The following is a 20,520-nucleotide window of genomic DNA, read 5'->3' on the forward strand; positions in this document are numbered from 1 at the left end:
GAGGACACTCTCAATGGTGCCACGGTAGAATGTAGACAGGGCTGCCTGAGGAGCACATGCACGCCTGAGCTTCCGCAGGAAGTACAGGCGGCGCTGAGCTTTCTTTGCCAGTGACGAGGTGTTTGCGGACCAGGAGAGGTCCTCACTGATGTGCACCCCCAGGAACTTGGTGCAGCTCACCCTCTCCACCACAGCACCGTCGATGATCAGCGGCAGGTGTGCTGTGTGACGCTTCCGGAAGGCAACAACGATTTCCTTGGTCTTATCATTTATGGAAATAAAGTATACTTATAGCAGTATTTATGGTACTATGCATAATCCACAATAAAACAATGTTATTGTTTGTCGAGAAGTAAAGTGGTTTCAACAAATGTAATATGTTACATTGCATTATACCATAACTAGGACACTGAGAGTATCTGGAAGTTTGAATATATTTCGATCATCGTATGTCTTTTTTTCTCTTTTTTAAATTCCTTGAGCAGTTGTCAGAATCCACAAATTCAAATCAAGCTCATTTCCATTAGTTACTCTTCAGAGAATATTGTAGTTGAAAATCCATAAATTTCATAGAAAATGAAGAAACAATGCTTTTTTTAAAGTTTTCTCAAAGGAAGCAGACATGTGTTGTTTTGCGACAGAGATTCATTTGCGATCCTGTCCAAGGATACAGTGTAGATTGTCAACCGCGACACATTGACACCATACTTCGTATAATCCATTTTTAATACACTTTTCAAACCTAAATATGACATTATTTCTTGTGGATCTAAATTCAGTGTTACGCTTTTGTTTCAGGACTTGTCAAGCTGGGCATCCATTGTGTCACATGCCAGAAGGTTGCTATAAAAATAGTCAACAGAGAAAAGCTCAGCGAGTCTGTTCTTATGAAGGTAAGACATTTCTGCACAATGAGGTTAAGAGCTAGAATGAATGCGATTGCTGAAGAAGGGAAGCGTTACCTGTTGGTTCACTGTAGGAGACACATTATTGTCAACCAAATCCAGGGTTGACAATATTAGTCGACTAATCATGACGATGTAGATTTTGATAGTCAATAATTAATTTGAACTGTCGGCAAATCATTTATTTATGCAATTATTTATTTGTCATTGTATTTTTCTCTCAAAAATGCCTTGTCTCCAAATCCTCCCGCTAGCCGTGTGCTTTATCTGCAACGCGCATGCCCAATAGTCATAATGTGGGTCATCTGTGATATAAACAGAAGATTTATATCACATTTCTATTAGTTACTCTTCAGAGAACATTGTAGTTGAAAATCCATAAATTGCATAGAAAACGAAGAAACAATGCTTTTTTAAGTTTTCTTAAATTAATACCACTGCCATTTTGGGTAGTTTAGTGACATGGCTACCCTGTGTTAGAGGAAATCCGGGCACATTTCACCCGAGTTGGTTGGTGGTGTGATACGCCGCGATTCAAATATAATCCCATTAGTCAATGAATCACAACTAGTGTGAGTGATTAGTCAACTAGGGGTAGTCCGGTGGTCGAATGGTGGCCACAGGTGTAGCACCACTGGAGCCCGGCTGGGTGGCGGCTGCGGGATCTGCGCCACCGGAACTGGGCTGGGTGGCGACCGCACGTCCTGCGCCACTTGGAGCCCGGCTTGGTGGCGACCATGCCACAGTTACGGGAGCCAGTAACGATTTGGTAGCTGAAGTGGTTGGTGTCTTCTGTCAGGGAATGAGTGGAGCAGGGTGCCCAAATGCAGCTTGGACCAGGTTTTATTGAAGGGAAGTGGGGAAGATGAACAAAGACACAGGCGGGAAAGAGGCTCACGGACAGCAGGCAGGAAACAGAATTCCACTCGGACCAGGAACAGATTCGGACAGGATCTGACCGTGAGCCTCCACACGAGACCGAAGTTAATTAGACGAGCAATACAAGAACACCTGGCGCAGACAGGAAGCAACAGTAGACACCGACAGGAAGAAATACATGGGCAGGGTTTAAATACACGGGGTAACAAGAGGGAACAGGTGACAGTCATTACGGTGATGAAAGGGGTGTGGCTGAGGGAGTTGCCGGCTGAGCGAGCGCCCTGTGGCAGAGATGGAGGAATCTGTACATAGGTCAAACTGTCACACAGTCTAAAAGGAATAAGGAAAATAAATGAATGAATGAATGAATGAATGAATGAATGAATGAATGAATGAATGAATGAATGAATTTTATCCTGGTGTATATATAGACATATGCAAAAGTTTGGGCACCCCTGATCATTTTCATGATTTTCCTTTATAGATCATTGGTTGTTTGGATCAGCAATTTCAGTTAAATATATCATATAGCAGAAAACACAGTGATATTTGTGTGAAGGCGATGGCCTTCACACATATGTTATTCTACTCCATTCACTTTATTATTATTGTGTGAAGGCGATGGCCTTCACACATATGTTATTCTACTCCATTCACTTTATTATTATTATTATTGTGTGAAGGCGATGGCCTTCACACATGTTATTCTACACCATTCTCTATTATTGTGTGAAGGTGATGGCCTTCACACATATGTTATTCTACACCATTCTCTATTATTATTATTGTGTGAAGGCGATGGCCTTCACACATATGTTATTCTACACCATTCTCTATTATTATTAGTGTGAAGGTCTTCACCTTCACACTATTGTTATTGCTGTCATTTATTATTATTAGTGTGAAGGTGAAGACCTTCACACTATTGTTATTGCTGTCCTTTATTAGTGTGAAGGTGAAGACCTTCACACTATTGTTATTGCTGTCCTTTATTATTATTATTATTAGTGTGACGGTCTTACCTTCACACTATTGTTATTGCTGTCCTTTATTATTACTAGTGTGAAGGTGAAGACCTTCACACTATTGTTATTGCTGTCCTTTATTATTATTATTCTACTTATTCCGCTCACTTTTTTGACGCTTAACTACTTCCACATACTTCAACCGATTCACTCCGTTCCACTTTTCACTTACTGTATTTGCCGGTGTATTAGTCAACCTTTTTCGATCCAAAATCGACCGAAAAAAATCGACCTCAACTTATACACCGAGTCATAAAATTTAACTTCGTATTCATCGCTTCAAATGTGATGGTAACCAAGGCCGTTTCTCATGCATCTCATTGTGCGTGGGTGTGCGTCCGTCAGGCTCATCAAACAGCGAGAAACTGAATCATTATAAAGCGTTCGTCGCATTAACATGCATCCTCAGCAACAATTTCAAATATTCTCACTTCAATAACGGACATTGAAAGCCAGGCAGCGACGATGACCGCTAGGGGGAAGTACTGGGTATTGAGCGAATGTGCGAGTCATCGCGCGTCAAGCAACGACAATAACTACCGGTACGTAAACATTCAATCGCCATGTCTAAATGAATGTCGTTGGCACTATTGGCAATATTTGCCAAACTTGGCCAGACTTCCAGGGGAAGAGGCCGAATTTTCACTTGTTCTGGCCGACCGGAGGAACCAGCCGAGGCGGACACTTTACGGCGGTTGAGTCGTTGGCACTTAGATAATATTTGCCAAACTTGGCCGGACTTCCAGGGGAAGAGGCCGAATTTTCACTTGTGGTGGCCGACACGGGGAACCAGCCGAGGCGGACACTTTACGGCGGTTGAGTCGTTGGCACTTAGAAAATATTTGCCAAACTTGGCCGGACTTCCAGGGGAAGAGGCCAAATTTTCACTTGTTATGGCCGACACGGGGAACCAGCCGAGGCGGACACTTTACGGCGATTGAGTCGTTGGCACTTAGAAAATATTCGCCAAACTTGGCCGGACTTCCAGGGGAAGAGGCCGAATTTTCACTTGTTATGGCCGACACGGGGAACCAGCCAAGGCGGACACTTTACGGCGGTTGAGTCGTTCGCACTTTGAAAATATTTGCCAAACTTGGCCGGACTTCCAGGGGAAGAGGCCGAATTTTCACTTGTGGTGGCCGACATGGGGAACCAGCCGAGGCGGACTCTTTATGGCGCAAGAGCCGTTGGCACTTAGAAAATATTCGCCAAACGCTCTCGATGGGACAGAAGACGACCTTATCTGGGAAGAGGAGGAGGAAACTGAGGATAGAGAAGACCAAGAAGATGCCCTTTATGACGACAAACTAAACAAAAACGAATGGAACGAGCTTTTCGGAAATAGCGACGATGAAGACGAATTTTGAACTCTATGTACTGGCAATCACTTTATAATTATAATTTGTTGTTTCTTAACTAAAAATAAACCAGTTTCTATGAGTGTTCATTGTTGTTAGTCTCTTTCGGCGCGCAATATCACAGGGTCATGAAGTAAATAATATTTAAAATGGCGTCTATATCGCTCGCTACAAACTCGCGAATTTGAACACATTTCGTCAATAAATTTCGCATATTTCTGATTGAATTTTGAAGTTTAATATAATGCAACAATTGAGCTCGACTTATATAAAGGATATATTATAAAATCGTAAATTTCCGTCGAATTTTAGGGGGGTCGACTTATACACCGAGTCGACTTATACACCGGCAAATACGGTATTCCATATATTCATGACACGGCTGCTTACATTTTTTTCGTTCAAAAAATTTGCCGTTTTCACAAAATTCACAAAATTCTGGCAAATTCTTCCCCATTCATTATTAATGGCAGATTCAACATTTCACATTTACATTGCTCCAGTTTGAAATTCCCTTAATTCAACACATTCAAATCACATTGGGGACATTCCCAAACTTGCCAAATTCAAAAATTTCACGTTTTCACTTTAAAAATTTGCACAAAATTTTGCAAAATTTCACTAAATTTAGTTTTTCACTTCTAATTTCTATAGTTTTCCACCAATTCAACTCGTTCCAACTTTCAACTGTTCATCTTTTGCCTACCTATTCCACACCTTCCCATTTACCAAAATTTCCAAATTTTCAATTTTGAAATTCACACCAAATTTTCCCAAAATTTAGTTTTTCCCTTCTAATTTCTACATTTTTCAACCGATTCAACCCATTCCAACTTTATTCACTTTGTTCACCTTATGCTTACCATATTCACCCCCTTCACCCCCACTTCCACTATGCTTTCACAATTCAACCCTTGACCCCCACTTCCAGAGTGGCGGCCATCTTGGATTGACCCTGAAGTGCCCCAATGACCCCAGAATGAACTAGAAGTGCCCCAAATCAAACCGGAATTGGCCCCAAATGAACCGAAAGTTACCTCAGGTAAACCGGAAGTGACCCCAAATCAAACCGGAAGTGACCTTTTTAAACCGGAAGTGACCTTTTTATACCGGAAGTGACCCCAAATAAACCAGAAGTGACCTCAGCTAGACCGGAAGTTCCTCTAATCAAACTGGAAGTGACCCAAATAGACCGGAAGTGACCCAAATCACCCCGGAAGTGACCTTATTTCCACAGTAACTGCCCTAAATAGCTACATTAGTCGCTAACTTTTGCATTTGTCCGATTGAACCCGTTTCAACATTGTAACCCAAAAGTGAACCTCCTGAAGCTGTTTTTTTTCGTTTTGTTCCAAATTTCAAAATATTTTGGCGCAATTGCTTTTTCTTTTAATTCCCATTCATTCTCTATGGGGATTCAACATTTGCTCTAACTTCTATATTTTTTAACCGATTCAACCCATTCCAACATTCAACTGTTCATCTTTTGCCTGCCTATTCCACAACTTTCCACTTACCAAAAATTCTCTACAATTTCGTTTTTCTACTCTTTGTTCCACATTTTTCAACCGATTCAACCCATTCCAACTTTATTCACTTTGTTTACCTTATGCTTACCATATTCACCTCCTACACCCCCACTTCCAGTGTGGCGGCCATCTTGGATTGACCCTGAAGTGCCCCCAATGAACCCAGAATGAACCGAAAGTGCCCCATATCAAACCGGAAGTAACCTCAGGTAAACAGGAAGTGACCTCAGGTGAACCGAAAGTGACCCCCAAATCAAACCGGAAGTGACCTTTTTAAACCGGAAGTGACCTTTTTAAACCGAAAGTGCCCCCAAATAAACTGGAAGTGACCTCAGCTGGACCGGAAGTGCCTCTAATCAAACCGGAAGTGACCCAATCAAACCGGAAGTGACCTTTTTTCAACATTAAGTGCCCTAAATAGCTACATTTTAGCTAACTTTTGCAATTTTTGTCCGATTAAACCCGTTTCAACATTTTAACCCCAAAAGTGAACCTCCTGAAGCCGTTTTTTTTTCCTTTTGTTCCAAACTTCCCAAAAATTTTGGCGCAATTGCTTTTTCTTTTGATTCCCATTCATTCTCTATGGGGATTCAAGATTTGCTCTAACTTCTACATTTTTTAACCGTTTCAACCGTTTAGTATTACACTTCTATTTTCCACATTTCTCAAGAAATTCTACTCATTTCAACATCATTCGGCATCATTCCCCAGAAATTGCATATTCTAGTTATTATTCTTCTATTTTATTCTCCACACTTTTTTGTCCCGCTTCTTCCTTCTTCCACATAATTCATCCGATTCACTCCATTCCACTTTTGACGTTTTCCAAATGTTCACGAGAGGAGCGCTTCCATTTTTCTCGTTCAGAAATTTTTCCCATTTCGCACAATTCGCGAATTTACGACAAATTTTTCCCCATTCATTCTTAATGGCAGATTCGACATTTCACATTTACGTCATTCCACTTTTAAATTCACATCATTCAGCACATTCAAACCACATTCGGAATGATTTGATGATGAACATTCCCTAATTTGCCAAATTTAAAAATTTCACGTTTTCACGTTTAAAATTGACAAAATTTCACGAAATTTCGTTTTTCACCTCTAGTTTCTACATTTTTCAACCGATTCTACCCATTCTAACTTTGAACTGTTCATCTTTTTTCTACTTATTCCCCAAATTCCCACTTACCATAAATTCCACATTTTCAGATTTGAAATTCAACCAAATTCTCCAAAATTCCACCAAATTCCCCAACATTCCGTTTTTCACCTCTGTTTTCTACATTTCTCAAGTAATTCAACTCGTTTCAACATCATTCGCCAGCATTCCCAAAGAAGTTATTCATCGTCTTCGCCTTCACACGCAATTTCTCCAGGAATTGCATTTTCTAGTTGAGAAGTGAAATGAAGTTTATAGGATTTACAGAAATTGTGTAATCATTACTTGAACAAAAGTAGGCAGGTGCATAAATTTGGGCACCCCAACAGAAAAATCCTCCTTTTTCAGAAATTAAAGCCTCTAAACACTTCCTATAGCTTCCAATGAGAGTCTGGATTCTGGTTGAAGGTATTTGAAGCGGCTATCTGGATTCTCGTGGACCAAATCAAGATGAGGGAACTGCAGCGGATTACCCTCCTCGAAGACACTGCCAGGACAACCGAGGGCACCTCCGGCAGCTCTTCGCTTTGACTTGGACATCCACTTTTTCATTGATTTTTATATTGCATATTTTATGTGCCCTCTCTGCATCCATTGCAGCCTGGTGATCCTGAAAGGGGATCCTTCCATCTGTAGTCCCTTCTCAAGGTTTCTCACTTTTCCCCTGGTAGGGTTTTTTTGAGTTTTTCCTTGCCCTTTTGGGAGCTTAAGATCAGGGGATGCTTTGAGAATAATTTTCAATTTGTTTGTCTATGTGAAGCCCTTTGAGACTGCTTGTGATTTAGGGCTATACAAATAAACTTGACTTGACTTGACTTGACTTGACTTGACTTGACTATTTTTGACCATTCATCCTGACAAAATATCTCTGGTTCAGTTAGGTTTGATGGTTTCCAAGCATGAACAGTACATGTTTATGTAATGATTGCACACTTTCTGTAAATCATATAAACTTCATTTCACTTCTCAAATATCACTGCTTTTGTCTGCTATATGATATATTCAACTGAAATTTCTGATACAAATAACCAATGATTTATAAAGGAAAATCTTGAAAATGATCAGGCGTGCCCAAACCTTTGCATATGACTGTATATATGTACTGTTTTTTCTGATAATGGACAAAAGACAGTACCCCAGATCGATGAACCTAACTGAGAATTTAGTCTTATGGGACCCAATTTTGGTAGTCTGGTTTCTTTTTTGTGCCAGTGTAAGTTTAGTCTAGTGTGTTTGGGGCCGTGCCGCACTCATTTGGGCGTGCCAGCACTCATTTGGGCGTGCCAGCGCACAAAGCAACCTCGCCCCAGACGCACTTGCTAATTTGCAGCTTGCAGAAAAGCAGGAGCATCATCATTTGCACGCATGGACAATGATTTAGTTCGGCGTGTACGTGAATTTGGTAAACACGCAACGCCTCACTGGGCGTGTCTGCCTCGCCCACCAGCGCATCTGCTAATTTGATGAAAAAAATGTGTCTAACCCTAAACCAAAAAAAGCAGTTCAGGTTCCAGGGACAGGTTGTCGAATGTGCTTTTGGTGTATGATCGAGGCGCACACAGACAAAATTGGCGCTCCCTGTTTGTGAGCGGTGAACGTGCGAAGTCATAGGCTATTTCATCCTTAAATAACACCGCCGCGGGACAAACCCGACTCTCAACGAATCTTCATCATTATCTTAAAAAGTGTACAATATTCTAAAAGCACCCCGTCAGTGACGGGCCGTCACTATTGTCTGTGTGTGCGTGTGTGTGCGTGTGTGTGTGTGTGTGTGTGTGTGTGTGTGTGTGTGTGTGTGTGTGTGTGTGTGTGTGTGTGTGTGTGTGTGTGTGTGTGTGTGTGTGTGTGCGTGCGTGCGTGTCTCCATAGTGTGACTCCCTGAAAGTTAGTGGTGCATACGATTTCATCCTCTTTGTCTAACATTTATTTGTTTTCTTGTCCAGGTTGAGCGGGAGATAGCCATTTTGAAACTCATAGAACATCCACATGTATTAAAGCTTCATGATGTCTACGAAAACAAGAAATACTTGTAAGTACAATTAACAACTTTTTGACAAAGTAAGCAAAGGTTTACAAGGATCCATTCTGTTGTAATACAATTCCTATTGCCGTGTTTGTGCTGCAGCTGTACATGATGTGTTTGCGAGTGTAGGGAGGGGGTTTGCAGATATCTGTTTGTTTGGTTTGAGTTAGTACATGTTCACATGTATTTGCAAACACGTTTAAATGTATTTGCAAATTTGTAGGGGATGGTGCTGAGCCATTTTTAATGGCACAATAATTGGAGTGAGAGAGGGGGCAGGGAGAGAGAAATAGACTCAGAGCAGCAAGTATGAGAGAGTGAGATTTGGTATTGTATGGTATTCCGTTTTTAAGAGGCAAACTCCATGTCTTCACATTTTAACATTAGGGATGAAAATAATGGTTTCCACTCATTTCCTTCTCACAAGACGTTTGGTTAAAAACACGTTAAGGAGAAGAGCCAGGGGCTATGAACGGATATTTTGTATTACAATTAATACATATTCTAGACATAAACTACATTAGCGAACACTGGAGTATGCTAACATCTGACATCAGCCATGACAAAGAGATCAATGTAAAAAATATTAATATCAGCAATGTTATTGCCTATTTATATATTTGCAGTATTTTCCGCCACATAGTACTAGGTTTTGAGATCTACACAATATGTTTCAAAATTATCTACATTCACTCAAACTTTGCTAAGGGACTGTTTTTTTTTTTTAAATTGTAAATATAATTCATTACATAAAAGAAAAACAGATACATATGTTTAAATGAAACTTCAAAATTTGAATAAAACAAAGCAGTGATGACCTTGTACTTTCTGACCAATTTAACTGGAAATATGTACCTTTCCACATTTAAATAACCCAATCAGCAATACTCCCATTATGATTTTTATATTCACCATTTCTGTCAGGACCAAGTCAAGTTAAATTTATTTATACAGCCCTTAATGACAAAAACGTCTAAAAGAGCTTCACATGGCCACAGATGACAATTATTGTTGATTTCCCCTAATCTTAACCCCCTGGAAGGCAAGGGGAAAATGAAAAACCTTGAGAAGGGACCACTAATGGAAGGGTCCGCCATCCAGGACGACCAGGCTACAATGGATGCAGAGTGGGCAAAATTTAACACACAATATGAAAGAACATAAAATAAGATAATGTAGATGTTATTAGCCCATCGGTGGCAACGGGCCAACGGTTGCGGACATTTGTACACACAAAAATGTCCATAATCAAATGAAGAGCTGCAGGAAGACACCCTCAGTTATCATGAGAACACTTGCGAGAAAATGGTCCTCCCCAGTTCTTGTCCCGGTAGAATCCAGACAACAATTTTTAGTTTGGCGTCACCTAGCCCCCTCCCCAAGCCGGGGACAGGAGAGAGAGCACAAACGGCAGTCAAATCTGCCAGCGTGGTTTAATCAAAAGCAAGAGCATAGAAATGCGTATTTAATCGTGTCTTGATGCTTCTCCTGAGCAGCTCTAATATCTGTGGGTAGGGTATTCGAAAGCTTTGGAGCCCAAATAGAGAATGTTCTCGACCCTGCGGACTTCTCTTTGGCTCTTGGGGTCACTTAATGACCAACATTTTGTGAACGAAGGTAAAAGACAAAATGTGTGGTACAACTAGGTCGACGCGATAGGAAGGCGCTAAGCCATGTAATATTTTATAGGTTAGTAACAGAAGCTTGGAGTCACATCTCAAATGGCACGGGAGCCAATGCAGGTTGGATCGTATTGATATAAATTTAAGGGTATCGCTAAACCCACAGTCTCTATTTGCAGCAGTTAAGTCTAGTCATAGATTTTAATTGTGTGATGTAATTTTCTGTCACTAATTACAGTTTTTATTGATTGTTTTGACGCAGCCGTCAACTCAAAACCCACATTTTCAAAACAGTTAACGCAGTGGCCTCCACAGTGCCACAGTGGTCGGAATGCCACATTTTGTTTGCAAAGGGCTCTAATTGTGCCGAAACTATTAAAATATGGAACAAAAGCAAAAACAATAAAAAAGAAATGCAAAAAAAAGCAGCCCAACAAAGTTGATTTAGCATGCTATAGCTACTTTAATGGAAAAACCACTAACATTGATCGTATTCAAGAAAAAGTCAACTATTTTGTTAGTTTCTGATTTCAGTAAATTGCAAACAACAGATTAGAAATCAGAGCCAATTACATAAATGTAAGTTGATGTTTAACAAGTAAAAAACACAAGTCAGTTAAAAGTCACAAATACAGCTATGTCCTATAATGATGCATACTGTGTTGCGACCCACTGTACAATACAACCCTCTATTATTTTGATGTGTGGGGCACTGAGTTAACTCTGTTGCTACATCAAGTAGAGCCTGATATGGTAATAAAACAACAATTCAGTCCCTTTTTTATTTTTTTTATTCATTTCATTTGTTTGACGCACTCCTCAACGTTATTGTATTCACACCTGAACAAATAAACAATTAGGGCACAGCAAGCCTGTCAGTTGAACAATGTTTAAATTGTATAATCTCCCCTCTTTTCAGGTACCTGGTGCTAGAGCATGTGTCTGGTGGAGAGCTTTTTGACTACCTAGTCAAGAAAGGCCGGTTGACGCCTAAAGAAGCAAGAAAATTCTTCCGACAGATCATATCAGCCCTCGACTTCTGCCACAGCCATTCTATATGGTGTGTTGCATTAAACATCTAACCCATAATCTTCACTAACTATTTTGATACATATCTGAGAGGTGTAGTCACTACTTACACCATAAGAGTCCCATTCTAGATGAAGATAGTGGGCAAAAAAGCTCTGAATCCAGACAAACTCATGGAGAAGGGAGCCGATGTCAGTAATGCTCCTGCCCCAATGCCCAAATCCGCTCATGGGACAAAGGATCCGGCATCTACCATGACAAGAGAACTCGAATCCAAGTTGAGCAAGGTTGGCTGAGGCCACTTTGTCTTATCTATATGGGGGCAATATCAAAACCAAAGGGTATACCCATGGGGCCATTAATTTTAATAATTTATTTTGTGACTTTTAATAAATAATGCATTGGTGATGATTCTAGCTACTGGATTGAAGGTAAGAAACTAGATTAAAATGTTACCAACATAATGATCTGGAAAATTAATCTTCATAGAATTAAAGCTGCCAGCTACTACTTACATGACGTTACCAAAAACCTACAGTCTGGGCTTGTCCTAGTTCACATGGTCGTATGGAGACAAAGTTAGGGAGAAGCTTCAGGTATGGTACACTAATGACCCCGGGCATGCATTTATGCAACCCCTAACCTTAGATATCAAATGGTGCTGAGATATCCAAATAAGGACACGGTAGCTAGATACTAATGTGTGCCGAGAAAAAAGCAATTTTGTTTTTTTCTCAGCATATAGAGGACTGTCTCAGAAAATTTGAATATTGTGATAAAGTTCTTTATTTTCTGTAATACAATTTAAAAAAAAAAATGTCATACATTCTGGATTCATTACAAATCAACTGAAATATTGCAAGCCTTTTATTATTTTAATATTGCTGATCATGGCATACAGCTTAAGAAAACTCAAATATCCCATCTCAAAATATTAGAATATCATGAAAAAGTATACTAGTAGGGTATTCAACTAATCACTTGAATCCTCTAATTAACTCGAAACACCTGCAAGGGTTTCCTGAGCCTTGAAAAACACTCAGAGTTTGGTTCAGTAAACTAAATCACAAGTATGGGAAAGACTGCTGATCTGACTGCTGTCCAGAGGACCATCATTGACACCCTCCATCAGGAGGGTAAGACACAAAAAGAAATTTCTCAAAGAGCAAGCTGTTCGCAGAGTGCAGTTTCAAAGCACATCCACAAAACGTCTGTTGGAAGGGGGAAATGTGGCAGGAAATGCTGCACAACCAAGAGAGATGACCGCAGCCTTAACAGCATTGTGAAGAAGAGTCGCTTCCAGAATTTGGGGGAGCTTCAAAGACAGTGGACTGAAGTTTTGTATTTCATTTGGAAGTCAAGGCGCCAGAGTCTGGAGGAAGGCTGGAGAGGAGCAAAATCCAAGTTACTTGAAATCCTGTGTGAAGTTCCCACAGTCAGCGATGGTTTGGGGAGCCATGTCAGCTGCTGGTGTTGGTCCACTGTGTTTCATCAAGTCCAGAGTAAATGCAGATTTTAGAGCACTACATGCTTTCGTCTGCTGAAAAGCTCTATGGAGATGATGATTTCATTTTCCAACATGATCTGGCACTTGCCCATGACATTACTGTCCTCGATTGGCCTGCCAATTCCCCTGACCTGAACCCCATAGAGAATTTGTGGGGTATTGTGAAGAAGAAGCTGAAAGACACCAGATCCAACAATGCAAATGAGCTAAAGGCCACTATTGAAGCATCCTGGGCATCCATAACACCTCAGTAATGCCACAGGCTGCTTGCCTCCATGCCACGCTGCACTGATGCAGTAATCCGTGCAAAAGGATTCCCAACCAAGTAATGAGTGCATTAATGGACATTTTCAAATGTTTGATTTTGTTTTGCTGTTATAAATCTTTTTTTTTACTTGGTCTGAGGAAATATTCAAATTTTTTGAGATAGGATTTTTGAGTTTTCTTAAGCTGTAAGCCATAATCAGCAATATTAAAATAATAAAAGGCTAGCAATATTTCAGTTGATTTGTAATGAATCCAGAATTTATGACATTTTTGTTTTTTTAATTACATTACAGAAAATAAAGAACTTTACCACAATATTCAAATTTTCTGAGACAGTCCTGTATGGCAGATGGAGAACCATTCAGTGGGAGCTGGTCTCTTATGGAGGAAAGACTCCAGCTGTAATCAATCGTATTGATGCAAATGCAAATCATACTCTATGGCATCGGTGTCAAACTCAAGGCCCGAGGGTCCGAAACAGCCCGCCACATCATTTTATGTGGCCCGCTAAAAGTACGACTTCATGTGTCAATACTGAAATTACAAATTGTATTCACTTATAAAAATTCTCGAAATTATTAGCATCATTCATTTTTTTAAAATATTTGAAGTTTTTACTTGTCTCTGATTTCAAAACATTTTCTTCATCAGTTTGTTGTGTAGCCTATACTGTATATAGTAATATAAGGCATTGACAGTCATAATGACCTTCAAAAAGAAACTATGACTACGATGTGGCCCGTGACAAAAATGAGTTTGACACCCTTGCTCTATGGGGTTCTTTTTTCGATGTCAATGACAAGGGTGAAGAACTTGAGGAGTATTGTGCTAACACTAACCTGAATCTTGTAGTCCAAGTCGTTACAGTACATTGCAATCTCCAGAAGCAATACAACACCATAGACAGGGCTACATATTCACATTTTTCAGAACGGTACTCAGTCTTATAAAGTTGTCACGTGAATTCAGCATACAATTTCGGGTCACTGTCAAGAAATGTTACTCATATATGCTCGTGTCACAAGCTAATCTTGAACTCATTCATTAATTGAACAAACATTTGTTTTAAAGTTTAATATACTGCACATATATATATGCAGAGGCTATTTTAAACACCAAGCTTTATTGTTCTTAACTTCTATCAAATGGGTTGCAACTTGGCAACAATATGAAGATGAGTGTCTCATGGTACAGTTGAGAACCACCGCTGAGCTGAGCTGCAACCAGTGCTAAAGCTCTGTCTGTATTGAAGTGAACAGAGTATGTCAAGACCAATATTTCGTTGTGTTTGAGTTGTAACCCTTTTTTTTGTGTCGTTTGTGCCCTCTCGCCTAGCCACCGAGACTTGAAGCCTGAGAATTTGTTATTAGATGAAAAGAACAACATTAGGATAGCAGACTTTGGCATGGCCTCTCTGCAGGTTGGGGAGAGTCTACTAGAAACCAGCTGTGGGTGAGTGGCTAAACTACATAAAGGCATAAGTTGTTGTTTTTTTTATCTTTTTTCACTATTTTTACATCCACTTTTTCCCCAATGAGATGTACAGATATCCTCAGAATGGTGGAAAAAAGTTTTGAATGTTTTAACTTTATCTCTTTTTTGTATCACAAAAATCTGGCCTTCAAACTGTAGCTTGGTTTAGTTGTTGGTACCAAATGTCTGTTCACTATAAAGGAATAGCATAAGCAAATTGTTCACATTTAAATGGCTTACCTTTAAATCAGGGGTCTCAAACTCCAGTCCTTGGGGGCCGCATTCCTACATGTTTTCCAAGTTTCCCTCGTAAAACACACCTAATTCAATTATCAGGCTCCTGCAGAACGTGAGGATGAACTGATCATTTGAATCAGGTGTGTTTAACCAGGGAAACTTGGAAAACATGTAGGAATGTTTGAGACCGCTGCTTTAAATGAAGTCAAATGAGTGCTGCTTATAGCATTTTGTGACAAGTAAACTTGCTTCCCACTGATTGCAGTTGACAAGGCAATTAATCCTATAATATTATTATTAGTAATCATCATCAATCAATCACAAATCAATACTGTTTATGCCATAGCAGTATGAACAGTGTAAATCACTCAACCACAAGCAAGAGAGCTGCACTGAATCCCACTTCTGATTAAGACACATATCGTATTTTTCGGACTATAAGTCGCGGTTTTTTTTCATACTTTGGGTGGGGGGGGGGCAATTTATATGTGAAATTGTTCACAAATTTTTACTTGAGCATTAACACTTTACTTACTAGTATAGTTGATTAGTTGATCACTTCACATTTTATTTTCACTTAAAACCGCATGAGGGCACACTATGGCTGTGGAATAATTGGAGCCTCACTGACGAGTTCCATTCACTGACTTCCGATGTCTGTTGTTAGGCTTCAGTAGTTTCCGATTTTCTAGGGAGGCCATGAAGGCAGCAGGGGGGGTTGGGGGAAGAGCGATCCAGGGCGCTTGCGTGTGTTGGGTCACATGTTGAACTCTTGATTTGCGAAATAAAGAGCCGGTTATCAAAGCCATGTCTTGCCTGGTACTTTGGTAACGCTACAATATAGTTTTATACGTAGATCTGTGGAATAATTGGAGCCTCCAACTGACAACGAGGAATCGACAGCTGTTTTTATTTGTTGTTGTTTTTTTGACACAGAGGATGAATATTCCGATGGATTTAATGATTTGGAGTGACACGGATGGTTCGTTAAAATTGTTGTTTATATTACATTTATTTGATATATCTAGTCTGACGTCAGCGGCCTACGTACTTCCGGTGTCAACAACGGTGTTTTTTTTTTTTTTTTTTTTTTTTTTTAAGTGACATGGAAGACGAAGATTCTGATGAATTTATTGATTTGGAGTGACACGGATGGTTCAATAAAATTGTTGTTTATATTCCATTTATTTGATATATCTATACTGACGTCCGCGGCGCACGTAATCTTTCCGGCGTCAACAGCTGGGTTTTTTTTTGTTTTTTTTTCAAGTGACACGGACGACGAAGATTCCGATGGATTTATTGATTTGGAGTGACACGGATGGTTCGATAAAATTTTTGTTTGTAGTATTGTTATTTCATACATAGTTTATATATTGTTATATGGGCCTGTAGAAAATTATAAACTGCAACGCGCCGCTGATGTCGGACTTGTTTACATAAAGGAGGACCAACTCGATCAATGGCTTTAATGATTTGGAGTGACACAGATGGTTTGATAAAGGCGTTATTTATGTTATAGTTATTTAAATAACTGTTATTGTTACATCAGGCCCGTTCTCAGCTTCATGTTTGTGTTTATGTCACGTTAGCATACCGTATCGTTTCGCCTGTTGTTGCTCGTTCATGTCTGTCCTTGGTGTTGGATTTTGTCAAATAAATTTCCCCCAAAATGCGACTTATACACCGGAGCAACTTATATATGTTTTTTTTTTCACTTTATTGTGCATTTTATGGCTGATGCGACGTATATTCCGGAGCGACTTTTAGTCTGAAAAATACGGTAATTGTAAATAACATGTTAATGTAACCTTTACTATCTAAGAAACAAAAATACTCAAAAGGAATACCTAAGACTTGGTGATAATTCAGTAACAATATATATCATGATAGACACAGTTTAATATCGCTTAAAAAAATCAGGACGCATACCCCAACCCCGGTGTAGGCACCAGATTTACTTCAGATTGACTGTTGATGACGTCACGCTATGGGAACTCCAATTGAACAAACTACACTAAACCCCAACAAATTACAGTAATGATATTTTGGAGTTTTCTGAATATGCATCATTCCCATTGTAATACAGAGAATAACGGTCGTATAATATTGACTGAAATATTGATTTGCTGTAATGTAATACTGTGCCTCAATAGATGAAAATAATAATGTTTTTGTTTGCTTTGTTTTTGTTCGCTCATTGAATTCACTTCGAGGTTTGAGCATAATTGCACATTTGTAATACAGAGATTAACAACAAACCGAACCGTTATATTGACATGTTCATTTTTAATATAAAATATCTACCCTGGAAAGATCTCTAATAGAAGCAGTAAAGAAAGGATATTTTGAGCTCAAAAATGTATTTTGAGATCACAAGAACCATTTTTGCAAACCTTGCCCGCTTAACCAAACTCGCCGAACCACAGAAAAAGAAAGAGTCGTAACGTGCGCCAGAGTGTGTGCAGCGTACGTACTGAATGCTGAATGAACGTGTAACTTAAACCTAGTAACTTTGTTCGAATTAATGACTGGTCACGTTAGCGTAATTCTTGCAACATCATGCTTACTAACACGGTAAAACACCTTCAGATTGGAAATGTGTTGTTCAAGTAAAGGATTTGTTAGCTCTGCTGTTACCACCTCCAATCCTCTCAGCGTTGCACTTCACGGGCAAGTAAAAAATGTCTTGACATATTGATCTAAAAAGATTAGGTCACATCTACAGTACAATTATACAGTAGTACATAAAAAAATCAGATTGGCTAAAATATTAATTTATTAGAAACATAGTTCATGCAGCTATCATACCTGGCATCTCCATAATTTTATAATCGGGGATTTCATAACATATTAAACATAAACAGAAGCCCAGACAACAAACCAACAAAAATGAACTTGACATTATAGTATATATTCTTTTGTTATTCTGAACACTGAACAGTGTGAAATAGATTGAAACATAATCAAAAGCTTTGGGGGAAAAAAAATCTAATTTTGACCTCATTTGAATCTAATCTTTCAATTAAGGTCCAAATTGAAATACAGTGGAGCCTTGGTTTTCAAACGCAATCCGTTCCAGAAGGCTGTTCGAAGAAGTGAATCGTTCGAATTCCGAATCATATTTTCCCATTACAAATAATGGAGAAAAAAAGTAATCCGTTCCAAGCCAGAAAAAAAAAACGCCTTTTTTAAGCATTTTTTCATTTGCGCATTTTTGTCCAATCGCGCAACTGCAGCGCACCGCTGAACGCGCAACCGTAGCGCGTCGCCGACGGCGCAACTGCACCGCGCTGGTCGCATTATTGTGACAGAGCCGTCGCTGAAATTTAGAGAATATTTTTAAAGTCCTGATGTACTTTCCAAAATTTAAGTGGACATCAGTGCGCAGGGAGCTTAATTTTGTCCGAACGCGCAACCGTTGCGCGCCGCTGACCGCGCAACTGCACCGCGCTGGTCGCATTATTGTGACAGAGCGGTCACTAAAATTTAGAAAAAAATTGTTAAAGTCCTAATGTACTTTCCAAAATTTAAGTGGACCTCAGTGCGCAGGGAGCTTAATTTAGTCCGATCGCGCAACCGCAGCGCACCGGGCGCTCAGTGTTGCATTGCTTTAGGAGCGTCTTTGTGTTTTAGGATTGCTTTACTGCTCCCACTTCTTCCTTTGGAGGCATGATTAGAGTTGATGCAATCCTCAGAGTAACAACAACGTAATAACGAATGGAGTCAGTTGGCATGCGGGTCCTCTCGACTCATCTCGCGAGGTTCGACCTCCGAATTTCGTCCGACATCCGAAGCAAAAAAATCTCAAATTTTTTGTTCGAATACCGATTTGTTCGAGAACCGGGACATTCGAAAACCGAGGCTCCACTGTACAGGCCAATTTTCCATTTGGTTTCATATTTTTTATGCGACTCCAGAGGAATCTTACCACATGTGACTGGTTCATATGGAATAACATGACATAGGTGAGTTGCTGGCAAATCCACTTATGAGGCCAAAACATTCCATTTTGTGCCCCTGGGTAACTAATTTGCTGATTTGGCAGTTTGTTTTGGCTCATTATCTTTTTGCAAAGTAAAGTCGCTACCAATTCATTATGGGTGTATTTTCATTAACTTCATTAACAAAACATTTTTGTAGACTTAGTTAATTTTTCTGCTGCCATCATGTGTTGCATGAATGAAGATTAATAAAATTCTACCAGAATAAGCCATGCAAACCAAACACATGACATTGTGGGTTTCAGAGATGAGCTTTTATAATTGTTATCATGAGCACATACTTCCTTTCATGAAATGTGAGCTTTTCCATCACTTTTGTAAGGGTTCATTTTGGTCTGAACTCTAGAAAATCCAATCCATATAACTTTCCCACAGATTTTTTTAGGCTTGTTTCAGTCTAGACTTTTTGTCCAATCTTATGGTTTGTCTTAGTGCTTTTGTTCGTGATCAATAAGGGTTATTAAACGCTACTCAGTGTTGCTCCAAGCAGGAAGACTGGGAACATGTGATAGCAGTTGCCTGAATTATTCAATTGAACTACTTTACCTTCATTTTCATTAGCATAAATAAGTGATGGAATGTGCAGTCAAACAAAGAAGTGTTTGTTTTGCACATAAATTTGATAAGATACTTTAAGGGAGTCACGCTAGCTGCTTTATTCATTGTACAATGAATCAACACAGACCGATGAGTCATTGAGGAAATGTCACAATAATGGCTCCATTAAGCCATTGTTGGGTCTAAATACGATTAGACATTAAATCACTCACTGGAATGAAGAGGAGAAGACAACCAGAACAGGTTTACTCGCGAGGAGAACGATAGAGAAAGCAAACTCAGTTACAACCTCCATCAGTTCTGAGTCCTTTCTCCACGTGCCCCTCTTTTTAATGTTATGGTTGCCCTGGTTACAGAGGCGTTGCTACACTAAAGGGAGGGGGGATTGTGTCTGTAGCAACGCTGATTAGCAAAAGAATGTAGTGTGGTGTGAATTAGCACTTCGTTGTTGGCTCTTGAACCCCCGCAGAGACCGTCCTCAGCCGTCTTCCCTCACAGTTGGCTGACTCCTTCTCGACTGTGGTCAAATACCCTGAAGCACGTTGATTGCCGCTTTGCTGTGGAACAAATGCAACTAGACCTTTGCTAACTTTGTCTACTTGGTAATTAACACATAATAATAATAATAAGTAACTTGTCCTAAACACTTCAACACACATTAAGCAAACGTGAGGTAACCGGTATGCAGTTCCTTAAACAAACATTGAGTAAATATGGGATAACTTTTATGCAACTACTTCTAACTGTATGTAACCTTGAACAAAGAAAAACAGGTCTGATAAACTACAATCTATGAACCAAAACTATATCTAACTGCAAAGGAATGAAGTTCCTGTGAATCAAACAAAGAACATGTCACCTATGCAAATAAGCCTTGCTCATTGTTAGTGAAGGCCTCTTACGGGAATGAAAACACACAGACAACATAAGGACAGGAAGG

At 39.6% G+C, this 20,520-nt stretch overlaps 1 protein-coding gene across 6 annotated transcripts in view; it reads left to right on the plus strand.

The window, feature by feature from the left end:
- Positions 1-20,520, plus strand: part of LOC148400053 (serine/threonine-protein kinase BRSK2-like) — a 139,657-nt gene that overhangs the window by 70,942 nt on the left and 48,195 nt on the right. For all 6 annotated transcript variants that reach the window (XM_088371886.1, XM_088371887.1, XM_088371890.1 and 3 more), the window contains exons 2-5: positions 799-893; positions 8,804-8,889; positions 11,425-11,565; positions 14,644-14,760. In XM_088371886.1, the coding sequence (XP_088228012.1) occupies positions 799-893; positions 8,804-8,889; positions 11,425-11,565; positions 14,644-14,760 (439 nt within the window). The remainder of the gene's footprint in view (positions 1-798; positions 894-8,803; positions 8,890-11,424; positions 11,566-14,643; positions 14,761-20,520) is intronic.

The sequence above is a fragment of the Syngnathus floridae genome, chromosome 3 (assembly GCF_059516105.1).
Source record: "Syngnathus floridae isolate MCC-2025c chromosome 3, RoL_Sflo_1.0, whole genome shotgun sequence".
Classification (NCBI taxonomy): Eukaryota; Metazoa; Chordata; class Actinopteri; order Syngnathiformes; family Syngnathidae; genus Syngnathus; species Syngnathus floridae.